We start from the raw sequence: 13,123 nt of genomic DNA on the forward strand, positions 1-13,123 counted from the left end.
ACTAAATTTACTGTAGATTTAGTCGACTAAAATCTTATGATATTTAGTCGACTAAAACTAGACTAAAACTAAAAACAATTCAGGTGACTAAAATATGACTAAAACTAAATGGCATTTTAGTCAAAAGACTATGACTAAAACTAAATAAAAATTTGCTGTCAAAATTAACAGTTTTGTACTGATAAGTGCACTTTGTAATGTCAAATGAAATATTTTACTTTAAAGTGCATTTTAAATGATTATATTGTAATATGAACATTGCTATGAAAATATGAACTTGCTTTAGCATACGAACATTATGACGAAAATTATTTGTCAACGAAATTAACACTGGTACAAAATTACATCATTACAAATGTATAAAATATATTTCAATAAATGACATACAGGTTTCAATGGAATGTTTACAATAAATTCTTGTCAGTACATTCAGCAGTACACTTTAACCATATTTATTATGAAATTAGATATAAAGATGTACTTAAGTCCTACTTAAGTGGGTCAAAGAAGCACTTTTAATTTCAGCTAGTTGCATTTAATATAAATTTAAACTATAATAAATTATAATTTAATTGCAAATAACATGCAATTAAGTGTCTGTAAACATGATATTCAGATCATACTTAAATATTCTTTTAAAGTGCATTATTTGAATAATTAGTACTCATTTTAAAAGTATGCCAAAGTTTACTTGTTTTTCACAAGAGATCCTGCAAAAATGAATGCTAGTTTAAGTCAGTTTAACATCAAGGACTTAATTAAAATGTCTCCTCAAATGCTTTGACACCCAATAAGATTGCTTAGAGACCTTCAGCTTGTCAGTATTCTTTTATATTATCATATTATAATGGCTAACAATAGATTCAGTCAAGCTTAATGTTTGGTATTGACTGAAACAAGAAGTGCACTTCAGATAATGGTGATGAAAGATTGATGCTTTCAGTCATGAGCAGCTCTGAGATAATGGACCTGCTATATCCTTTGCTTTATTATGATAGGATCTATCTGGATAACCAGTTCTTCTAATCAATTGCTATTTGTTCACGTATGTTAATCAGTCATCGTCGACAGGGATGAAAGTTCTGCTCTAATGACCTTTGAAGAAAGTTTTTGGTGAGGTTGAGGATAGAGGGATTTTCTCTGTCAAATAAAATCAGAAGACAGATTTCATTTAGTGTCTCCTGGTTCAATCATAATACTCATATTTGCAGGCGGGTGTAAAGCATTAGAGCAGTTTGTAGAGCCACAAGCTGTTCATATCCAATGTTCTCTGGCTTTTGAAAGAGACATTCTCTTCACGTTCACTCGTGCAATTCCACAATCTCAGTGATCGATGAGAGACGCCGTTCGCTCAAGGATAAACTCTGTAGGCACGAGCCTGGCTGAGCACAACATCCCACTCAAGGGCAAGGTGAATTACATTGTGGCTATAAGAAAAGTGACCTTTAGCTTCTGTCATACCTGTGGCCAGTGTCAGGATCATTAACGGCAAGGAAATAGAGAAAAACAACTGTCAGATAACAATCGCTGTGATTGGTCCATATTACAAGTTCAGTCAATCATCGCCTACACTGGAATCATTCTGTCTGAAGAATATACTACATATCATCATCTCTTTCTATCAGAAATTTCATTTTTTTCCACATACATTGAAAACTTTTTCGAAAGTTTTTTTTTTCGAAATTGTAAATAAAACATTGTGGTATGTTTTACAAGATAAAACTATTTAAAACTTTTAGAGGAATGTGGAAACAATTGTTCAATGGTGTGTTTTGAGTAGCTTTTTAAAATAATAATAATAATTAGTAGTAGTAGTATTCAAATTTACCCCTATGAACCCTGGTTTTGTAGATGTGTTGGTTTTAGCGAAGAAGCAGAAACATACGTTTACATATGTAAGCAGATGCAAATGTAAAATAATGTAATCATTAAACATTAAACCGCATATAAATCAAAACTGCCTAACGTTACAGAAAGTCAGGAAGTGGTTTAGTGTTTTTTTTAAGCTTTGTTGATGGGAGCGATCTACTCCATCTATGTTTTGATCATAGTTATGAATATGTTGTCTTTGTAATTATTTGTGAAATGTAATAGCAATTTCTGAGTAAAATATGTTTCAAAGTAAATCCTACACCACAGATTTGTATTCAGCAAATTTATAGTAAACTGGGAGCTGTGTTTGCCAGAAATTCCATAAAAACAATAAATGGATGGATGGATGGATGGATGGATGGATGAATTAATGAGTTTCAGGTATTACGTGTTGGCATAGTGGTGCCTCTAGTTACAACTGATAACTGTATATTTCATTAAATGATATAATATCATTATACCTGTAAGTTATACAGCATAATTTGACAGTAAACCATACATTTTACAATAGTTTTCAGTAAATTTACATATAATGCTATTTACAGTTCTTCATCATATATATGGGAAGGTACTGTAACTTACAGTTAATAAATTACTGTAGCACTTTTGTTCTGCAAAAATCACAAACATGGGGTTTTATTAGGGCTTTATAAGGGTGTTTATCTGAAACGGTTTTATACTGATATCAAAAAGAAACCATTTTCACTCAGAAATTGCTAGTAAATTTCACATAAAATGTCTTAATCACTAATAATTACAAAGAAACGGCAAGTAACACATTGAATTTAGATAATTTAAAGAATAGAAAGACTGAAACATACTCCAATTCAAACATACTCCAATCCAAAATCGAAAAACTTGAAAAGTCATATTTGCAGTTTAATACTCGTTTGAAACTAAGCGGGAGTGATGGCTCAACTTTGAATACTCACAAATGAAGGGTTTGAAGGACTGCACCAAGAAAAATAAATCCTTCAATTGTGCACAAAATAATTTTCTGCTCAAAGATTTGATGATCCATTTCACTATATTACGCTGTTAAAAGGTTTTTAAAAACCTTTGTGTACCGCTGGGCCTTGTCTGGATGAGTTTTATTTTTTGAAGTCTTTATGATCATTTGTTTGTTTTAACAGCAACAGATAATTGAGTTGGTGGGATTAATTCTCTCCCTGTCCCGTGGCTACACCATCTGCGAAATCATCAAACATGTTTGTCATGTAAACTTAATAGAAAATCAGTTTAGCCCCAGCAAACAGGGAATAAGACGATTAGGCCCTCGACTGAAACGCTTACCAAAAAATAACATGGTGGTACCATGATTCAGTCATGCTTTCAGATGTATTACCATGCTTCTTTGACGTATAGCATGATACTAAATGATTACCATATCCATATATTCATCCACTTGATATTGCTAACGTACAAACATGGCATTACCATTGTAGCAGTTCCCAAAAAAAGAATTTGCATTGCATGCAGTTTGAGATATCAAGAATGTTCTAAAGGAATACGTTTAAAAGTCGATCCATTGCAGTCTTTACACCAGACATACAGTAATTAATATGTTGTATGGAAAGTAGAATCATGTCTGTCTTTATCTTTTTAACATCAACATCCACTGTCTCTTCAAGATCTTAAAGTCCTTTCCACCAGTTTCTTCTCTGAGAGGGAGAAATTGAGGTGAAATTAAAAATAAATCAAAAGAATTCAATTTAACAGTGAAGCATAACACATGAAGGACCCAAATGAAAACGTAATGACACTTCTTCTTGGTTGGCATTATATATTCATGTGAGGCACCTTCATTTTGACGTGTTGCCAGATTGTTAAAATTTCAACGATATTGTAGATCTTAGATCAATGTTGAAAACTGTTTGCTGTTTAATATTGATATAGTAACTGTGATACACTACCATTCAAAAGTTTGGGGTAAGATTGTTTTTTTTAAAAAAGAAAAGAATAAAAATAAAATAATTCGTATTTTTATAACATTTATAAAGTTTCAAAAGATTTCTATATCAAATAAATGCGGTTTTTAAACTTCCTATTCATCAAATAAAAATATATCAAAATATATATAAAAAAATATTAAGCAGCAAAAACTGTTGTAACATTGATAATAATAGGAATCATTATTAATAATTGAGCAAATAACATTAGTATCAGTATTGTTATTACAGTATGTTAATATCATTATTATGCTATATTAGTATATAGTATTATTACTAATCCAGATAGATAGATAGACAGATAGATAGATAAAATATATTAATAAAAAATATAAAAATAATAAATTAAATAATGCATGGCCTGTACTGTTGAGTACTATTGAACTCCTCTATACCTTTGTACATACAGTATCAGTTTATTTTTTAGCTGTTCCAGGCGCCATGAATGCATTCATGAATATTGTATTGTTTGGTGTGAGAGCACACCTTATCACTCAAGCATCGCATGCAGTTTCACATCCTGGTTCAGTACGGCTTCTCTGTTAAAGTGAACAGGATTGACAGGCCCAAGAGCCCATATTGACACACACACACACACACACACACACACACATATTGTAACAACATCCTCTTTGCTGTGACCAGGAATAATGAGGACATTCCTCCAGGAGGCATTGTAATGTTACAGCTCTTCCTCTCTCTCTTTGTCTCTGTCTTCCTCCCAGATGAGTTAAAGGAGAAATTACAGGACTTTGTCAAGGAGACCAACGCCAAGCAGCCCGGTTTCATTAAAATGGTGCGGCACAGTAAGCAGGAGGGGCTGATCCGCTCACGTGTGAGTGGCTGGAGAGCTGCCTCTGCCCCTGTGGTGGCCCTGTTTGACGCCCACGTAGAGTTCAACACTGGCTGGTGGGTGATATGAGAATTCCGGCTATTCCTAGCGCTTCATAGCCAGACTGTAATTACTGCTTCTTTCAATTGAAATGGTCTAAAGGATCAGTGCCCTTGTTCAAGCACTAATAGGAACTGAGGGTCATTTTTTTCCTGAATAGATCTGAAAAAAAAAGAAAAAAAACAGCCTAGTCTAGTTCACTGCTTCATTTTTCTCTCATCTTCATGTTGTTCCAAACCCATATGAGTGTCTTTCCTCCATGAAACATAAAAGGATTTTTTTTAAGAATGCACACACTGCTCTTTTCCATAGTGCAAAGGACAAAAATGCTCCTTAAAAGTAGTTCAAATTACTTCTGTACTATATTCATTTTTTTTAATCCATATGAAGGCTTAATGCGCAGCATATGCTGGAAAAACATGCCTTTTATGCAAAAATCCGAAAACCTACCTATACCTACAATTCACTGCAGTTTCCAGCTGAAATGAACACTAGAAGCTGTAACTTAAATTCCTTTTTTTTACACAAATTATGATTACAGCGAAGATTATTGATTAATAAAGACTTATTTTCACGTGATTCCTTGCACAATATTATGTTGTGACCTGAAACTGTTTTATCATATTACATGATTTGCAAACTAATACATTTTGATGTTTGCATCACATAAAATGCTCCTTATGTAAGGCTTTTCCGATGTAGTAAACTTGCTCGGTAGCGCACCTGGTACAGCTTTGCACTTGTGAAGTGGAGTGCTCGGATTTGAGTCCTGTGAAACATGATGCACCATAAAAGACCTCAATACTTGTAGAAGCAAGCTGAATTGGCACTATTGCTTTAGCAAAATGTGTTTTTATTCCATATTTACTTTTGTTAACACTATCAGTTAGGTTAAGTGTAGGTGTTATGTTATTTTCAGACATGATAGAGCATTAATCTTTTAGTGCGACTCACTGGATATTTCCGAACTGCCACCAAATAAACATCAACCAATGTAATAAAACATCGGCAGATTCACGTTTATCATTTTTTGGATAAAACTGATTATTTTAGTGTCACTCACTGGATTTCACTTTGAAAGTGTTGATAAATGCTTAATATCATTATGCAGAAATGTTGCCTCAGGTGCATTTTTTTCCAGTGACCTTGAGTTATTAATAATGTGAGGAGCAGACTGAAACTTAAGTTATTATGCACTCAGAATCTTCATCTCTAACTTCCATATTTCATTCACACTTCATTTTCAAACTTGGCAACACATCGAGTTCATTCTTGGATGAACTATTCCTTTAACCTGGTCCTGTATGAACATAGATCACATAGATGCCCTTCATCATCAAAAGAAGTTCTGGATCTTAGAGTTGGCACACCATGGTTTCTCTCATAGCAATCTGACCCAGATATGTCAGTGCAATTTGAATAACACCCAGAATTTTTCTGCCTTTAATCAGCTTTGATGTGATTTTAAAGCCGTACTGTACTGCTCAATTTGCATCTCTCTAGAAGAATCAGTCCTAAAATAGTACTGAGGATGAGCTGACTGAATAGGCACTGTTTGTTATTTAATCGTGTTGAGAATGCACTGCTTGTTCAGCCTCACGTTTCATACTCAAAAAATGCCTTTCTTTATTTTTGGAACAAAGCATGTTCACTGGGTGGTAAATGATTTTATTGTTATGTCTACAGGGCTCAGCCTATTCTCCAAAGGATCAAAGAAGACAGAACCAGAATTATATCTCCATCTTTTGACAACATCAAATACGACACATTTGAGATTGAGGAGTACCCACTCTCCGCTCAGGGCTTTGACTGGGAACTGTGGTGCCGGTATCTGAACCCACCAAAATCCTGGTGGAACTTGAAAAACAGCTCTGCTCCAATCAGGTATTTTGTTCAATTTATTAATTTGGGAATGAATGATTATTTATTTATTTAGCTGATATTACAATAAATGTATATTCAATTAATGTTATTATATAATGTAAATCTCTAGGAGTCCGGCCCTGATTGGCTGCTTTGTGGTGGACAGGGAGTACTTCGCAGAGATCGGTCTGCTGGATGAAGGCATGGAGATTTACGGAGGAGAGAATGTGGAGCTGGGTGTGAGGGTGAGAAACTATATCATTCTGAGCAGGCTATGGGGTAATGAGGATAATGGATTCCCTCTTGAAGGATTAATGACTCTAATGGCCCTCCTTCCTTGGCAGGATAGTTCAAGTTGGCACCATTTACTGTATCTCTTGTCAAAACGCATTCTTTTGATCTGGTTGTAATTGTTATGCACTTTAAAAATGAGACGTAGCTTTTTTTCAACATCAGTGTGAGTGGGGTTATTAAAACTACATCCATAATAAAATGTTTTACACATTTTGAGATGAAGTAGAGCAAGACAAGTCACTTTTGAATTTAGGGCTGCTACTAACATTTTGGTTACACATTATTTTAAGGTGTCCTTGTTACAGTGTAATTATACATTTAAGTACTGAGTAATATTAATTAACTACATGTACTTACTATATGTTAGGGTTAGGATTAGGGTTTGGCTTAGGGTTTTACTTGCATGTAATTATGCATAATAAAGGGGTCAAGATTTCAAGTTTAAAGGGGTCACGATTTCAAGTTTTCCTTTCTCTTTGGAGTGTTACAAGCTGTTCGTGCATAGATAAGATCCCTGAAGTTGCAAAGACTAAAGTCTCAAACCCAAAGAGATATTCTTTATAAAAGTTAAGACTGGTCCACGCCCTCCTAAAACGGCTCGTTCTAACACGCCCCCACATGTCTACGTCACGATGTGGGAAGATTTGCATAACACCTGGATTCACAGTATGTTAAGGGGTGTAACATTTCCGTCACACGCTTGAGGCATTCGGCCAATCACAACGCACTAGATAGCTGACCAGTCAGAGCACACCTCGCGTTTCAGAAAGGTGGGGCATAGAGGAGCAACAATAATGTACAGTATGTGGAAAATAATGTGTTTAACCTTAAACCGCATAAACACATTGCATTACACCAAATACACAAAATATTGTTCTTTTTAACAACGTCATATGACCTCTTTAATTGTTATTATAATAGTAAGTACATGTAACGTGTAACAATGACACCTTAAAATAAAGTGTTATCAACATTTTTATTGATTCTTTTTCCAATTAGTTGATTAATATAAAGATTATTTCCCTCAATTATTTCAAAATTTTCTCATAAAATACTTATTTTATAAATAAAAATAAAATAAAGTGCCGAGAATTAGAAGACATTTTTCAGTAATACAAAATTTGAGTCCAACCTAAATTTTGCACAAATAATAGCTAGTGCCAATTATAATCTAAAATGCACATGTATTGATATTTCAAGTACATGTCAAATTTTCTTAGGAAAACAAATGTTCCTTCATTTGGTACATTCATTGGACTAATATTAAAGGTTAAAATGACCGTAATAACAGAGACCAATATTTGTTACAAACATTTAAAATACACATAAGGTAGTTTTCATTAAAAGCTGACATATTTATTCAAACATACATAATTATATTATATTATATTATATTATATTATATTATATTATTATTAATGATATGAAAACCCTAATTTTCATGTTGGCACATTCCATGTAAATTGACTTATTTACATAATCCACATTGTTAATTACGATTACAACAACGTTTCTGCTCCATTTGAACTGTCATATACAGTAAGAAGTGTTGGAAATGGCCAAAATTCACTGGGGAGACTCTAGCTTGGAGGGGGGTGGGGGGAATAATGGTAATTTTAGATGACCTTTCGGAAGTATTTAATTATAAAAACCTTTTAATCTATAATAACATTAATCTTATTTCATATTTTCTCTAAACCTTCTTGAATATCAAGACAGGCACCCCACAATTCTGGCCAAATTAAAGATACACTGTGTGCGAATTTGCATATTATAATGTAAAAAAAATGTTGTACCTTGGTAATGCCATTTTTCTAACTTTATTAAATGTATGTCATCTTTTGTGTCAAAAAAATATATGTATAAACTTTTTTCCAAAATTTTAAATTAAACAATAAATTCAATTAAAATAATAAGATACAATCTGTCAAATGAAATCAGCATCAACATTTCATCTTTGCACTAGGAGGTGGCACAGAAGAACACAAATGTGGCATTAAGGAATATTTACAGACTGTTTAATGGGGCTCAGAGGTGGCATGAATGCATTTAAATTCATAATAACAATGTTATAAGATTAATGTTTTAAATATAAAGTTTTGAATATAGAAATATTCAAAGATTTAAATAACTTTAATTATACTTAAAAAAAAAAAAAAAAACTAAAACCAGCAGTAGGTCTTTGTCACTGAATCATTCATTCAATCGATTCGTTCAAACAGGTGATTCATTCAGAAATGAAGCAAGTGACTGTCTTTATGAATGGGTCATTGAATCACTGACTCACTAGATTTGTTCAAAAAACGCAGATTCATTCATAAATGAAACACCACTGTGTTTGCTTGGAGATGCGCAGTGGCGCAGCTGGGACTTTGTTTGCAACTATTTTCATTGACGAAATCAGACAAAATCAAAAATCAAAATCAGACAACAGTGTTCCTAAAATTGTACTTAATAGTAACTTTTGTATAAAATCAAAAATGTATTGCAAACTCACTTTATAATCATTAAAAAGCTGTCACTCGTCTTAGTTCATCGCGATCTCACAGTCTTCCATTATAATTAATAAAGCTCTCTACACTGCACACTGAATCTATTATTTACATAGTGTCTACAGTTTGTTTGTTAAAATGAGAGGATCTGAGGCCATGTCCACACGTACACGGGTATTTTTTATAAAGAGTTTTTCCTTCTTCCGTTTTAAAAAAAATCTCCGTCCACATGAAAACGCAAACGCATGCTATGAAGCACTGTCAAGAGCATGCCAAACCAACAGGTGGCGATATAATCTCAACCGTAAAGCCATGTTGGCCAATCAGAAGCCTGAAAAAGTTTCCAGTAGGCGGAGATAACAGCGCAGGCTCCGACGTCACAAGCCAAAAACTCTGGTTTCGCTGTCTACACGATAACACTGCAACCTTTTGATTTTTTTGAAAATCTTCACCCTGGCAGGCGTTTTCAAAAATGTTCGGTTTCAGTGAACTGGTGCTGCGTTTGCGTGTGGATGAATGGCCAAACCGCGAAGAAAAAATGTGGACAGGGCCTGAGTTTGAATGACGCAGCACAGAACAAAAACTGCAGTCTGCTTCCATGATCTGTTTTGTGAGGAGCAGGACACACAGCGATACAGAAGCATTCAGGTATTATGGCCAATCACAAAAGACAGCATTGCGGAGCTAACCATAGACACAAATATCCCGCTACATTTTTAGTACATATTGTGCTATGTTTATGTGCAGAACTGAGATCACTTTCGTTTGTCCAATCACAATTTGTCCTTTATAACACTGTTTTCTTTTACCAGTAAATTGCTAGATTTAGCTTTGCAAAAATGTTCAGAACTTTTCTATTTTTTTTTCTTTCTCTGAATTACAAATCCTGTGCCTTTTTTGGTTCCCAAAGCTCTTGCAGTACAGCCCTATATTTTGTATCATCCATTCATACTTTTGTTTTAACGCTGCTGATAAAAAGCAGCCCCACGGCATGAAAACTACCACTTTCACTGAAGGTATGGTGTTTTTTGAGGTGTTAGATTTGAGCAGTGTTAAATTTGCACCACACATTTGCTTCACATATTTCTTTTTCTGTGCTACCTTCCCCTACAGGCCGGTGTTATACAGGTGTCCTGATATGGTTGACTGGTGCACCTTTACTCTGTTTTCAGATACTGAACTCTCAAAGCGAACATTGTCCTTTATGTGGCTGCTCTCACATGTCTCCTGCTGTTTGTGCAAGGAGTTTCATAGGGCAACATTTTCAAGCCAACATCTGGGTGGTTTGATGAAATAGCATGGCCTGCTGGGACACATAAACACTCGGATATTATTTTCCTTACTTATGTCTTTATTTTACTTAATTTCTAACTTCATAGAATGACTCTTTATTATTCATTTCACATAGTGTATGCCCTTCAAACTCACAACCTGAATAATGAGTCATTATGAACTGTAAACCCCAACGTCCTATGGGATTTTTTGCCAGAAAATGTGGTGGTTTTTAATTGATTCACAAGTGAATGTTTGAGAATTTAGTTTTAATCTGGGGGACACGGGGGCTGAATACATATTTCAGTCCATTTTCATAAAGAATATTTTGTAGCATAAAATAGTATCTCTTTAATTTTCAGTTTCAGTGCTAGGAATAAAAATATATTTGACAGCAAAATGTCATTGTAGGACTCATAGTTAAGTAAAATTGCTTAAGTCTGAATATTTATGAGATGCAAAGTACACTACCAGTCAAAAGTTTGAAATAATTAAAGAAGTCTCTTATGCTCACCAAGGATTGTAATACCATTTTACAGTATTACTGGTTTTACTGTATTTTTGATCCAATAAATGCAGCCTTGGTGAGCAAAAGATTCTGTACTTTTAAAATAGCCTTCAATAGAACTCAAATATTCAGTGACCCTTATGTCAGTCGCACTTCAGACCCTGTTTGCTTTCCCTTCCGTTTATACTGCAGTTTATTTGCCAGTTTAGTTGTACATGTCTTTGTCTCTGTCCCAGCACAGTCTTAATAAATGTGTGGTACCTGAGCAGAGAGCCATTATAATCCCTAAAGGAAGCCAATAATAACCTTCAAGCACACTGTGACCCCAAAAAGTATTTAGACACTTCAAGGAATAGTTCACACAAAAATGAAAATTTGGCCAACCAAGATGTACATGTAAAAGATGTTCACCAGAACAGATTTGGAGAAATTTAGCATTACATCACTTGCTCACCAATGGATCCTCTGCAGTGAATGGGTGCCGTCAGAATGAGAGTCCAAACAGCTGATAAAAACATCACAATAATTCACAAGTAATCCGCAGGAGTCCAGTCCATCAATTAACATCTTGTGAAATAAAAAGCTGCATGTTTGTAATAAATCCCTCATTGAGACGATTTAACTTTAAACCGTCTCTTCTGGCCAAAATATCATAAATTCATAATCCATGTAGCAAATTAGCTCAAAAGGGGAAATGTATGTAAATAATTACAATTAATTATAATTAATTACAATTATTTATATCAGCTGCCAGTAGTAACTGTAGCAGAATTAATATTACAATCAATTAATCTGTTCGTCCAACGAACATCCAGTGTGATTTCATATCAACTCTAAGAAATGATGTTTTGTGGCCATAGAAAATAACTTTCTTACAGTACTAATGTATAAGAGCATGTAGCTAGAGATCGGATCGTAAAAGGGAGTCAGAACCAGAAACTCATGTAATTTGTGCACAAAAGTATTATTAAATAAACACTAACACAAAATTACTCTCAACAAACAAACATACAATCACTCATACATGAGACAAGGGCAAATGAGTCTGAATAAATGAATCTGTTAGAGAAACAGGGAATGAAGCTATGAAAAGGAGTCAGTTAACCACCTGAGTGAAACCATACAGTTAAATGTACGATACTTGCATTGCCTTAAATTGCAATCACATTCTTCCGGGTTTGAAGAGTGACAAACTCCAAAGATGTTATTCTGACTCAATGGTGTTTGGGTGAGTTTGGTAGATTCAAAAATACATATAAAATTATTCATTTCAGGAGGCCCGTTCATATTCACAATCATCATGATGTAGCCACTAGATGATAATTAATCTAATTCTAGATCTAATTAATCACAAATTTATCACACATCAATTTTAGCTGAGAATATACCCCACAAAAGATAATTTAAAACATTATTGTGTTAGATGAGTAAAGCATTGAATAGGCATTACAAAAGAAGGTTCAGAAAGAAATATTTTAATTCAACATAGAATAAATAATGATAATAAATGGCATTTAAATGTAAATCATATAATCATATAAATAATCATGTAAAGCATTGAATAGGCATTACAAAAGAAGGTTCAGAAAGAAATATTTTAATTCAACATAGAATAAATAATGATAATAAATGGGCATTAATTGGTTTTAAAAAATGAATATTGAAATATATATATTTTTTAAAACAAAATTATACTCAAAATATGAAACTAAAACCTCTAGTAGGTGGCGGCAAGTCACCGTCTTAATGACTGAGTGAGTCATTTAGTCATTCATTCAATTGACTCCTTCAAACGGATGATTAATTCGGAAACAAAGCAAGTGACTGTCTTTATGAATTGCTCACTGAATCATTGACTCGATTTGTTCAAAAACGTAACGTAGATTCATTCAGGAATGAAACACCACTGTGTTTCTACCACATCCACACGAAGTCAGATCTTTCCCTCTCCAATCTTTTTTTTTTTCTTCGTTGTAAAAAA

General features: G+C 33.8%; 1 protein-coding gene across 1 annotated transcript in view; it reads left to right on the forward strand.

The window, feature by feature from the left end:
- Nucleotides 1–13,123, forward strand: part of LOC107709920 (polypeptide N-acetylgalactosaminyltransferase 18-like) — a 132,453-nt gene that overhangs the window by 66,894 nt on the left and 52,436 nt on the right. The window contains exons 4-6 of the mRNA XM_016514585.1: nucleotides 4,547–4,730; nucleotides 6,400–6,597; nucleotides 6,707–6,821. Coding sequence (XP_016370071.1) covers nucleotides 4,547–4,730; nucleotides 6,400–6,597; nucleotides 6,707–6,821 — 497 coding nt within the window. The remainder of the gene's footprint in view (nucleotides 1–4,546; nucleotides 4,731–6,399; nucleotides 6,598–6,706; nucleotides 6,822–13,123) is intronic.

The sequence above is a fragment of the Sinocyclocheilus rhinocerous genome, unplaced genomic scaffold (genome assembly GCF_001515625.1).
Source record: "Sinocyclocheilus rhinocerous isolate Xijiao unplaced genomic scaffold, SAMN03320098_v1.1 scaffold2612, whole genome shotgun sequence".
In the NCBI taxonomy this organism is placed as follows: domain Eukaryota; kingdom Metazoa; phylum Chordata; class Actinopteri; order Cypriniformes; family Cyprinidae; genus Sinocyclocheilus; species Sinocyclocheilus rhinocerous.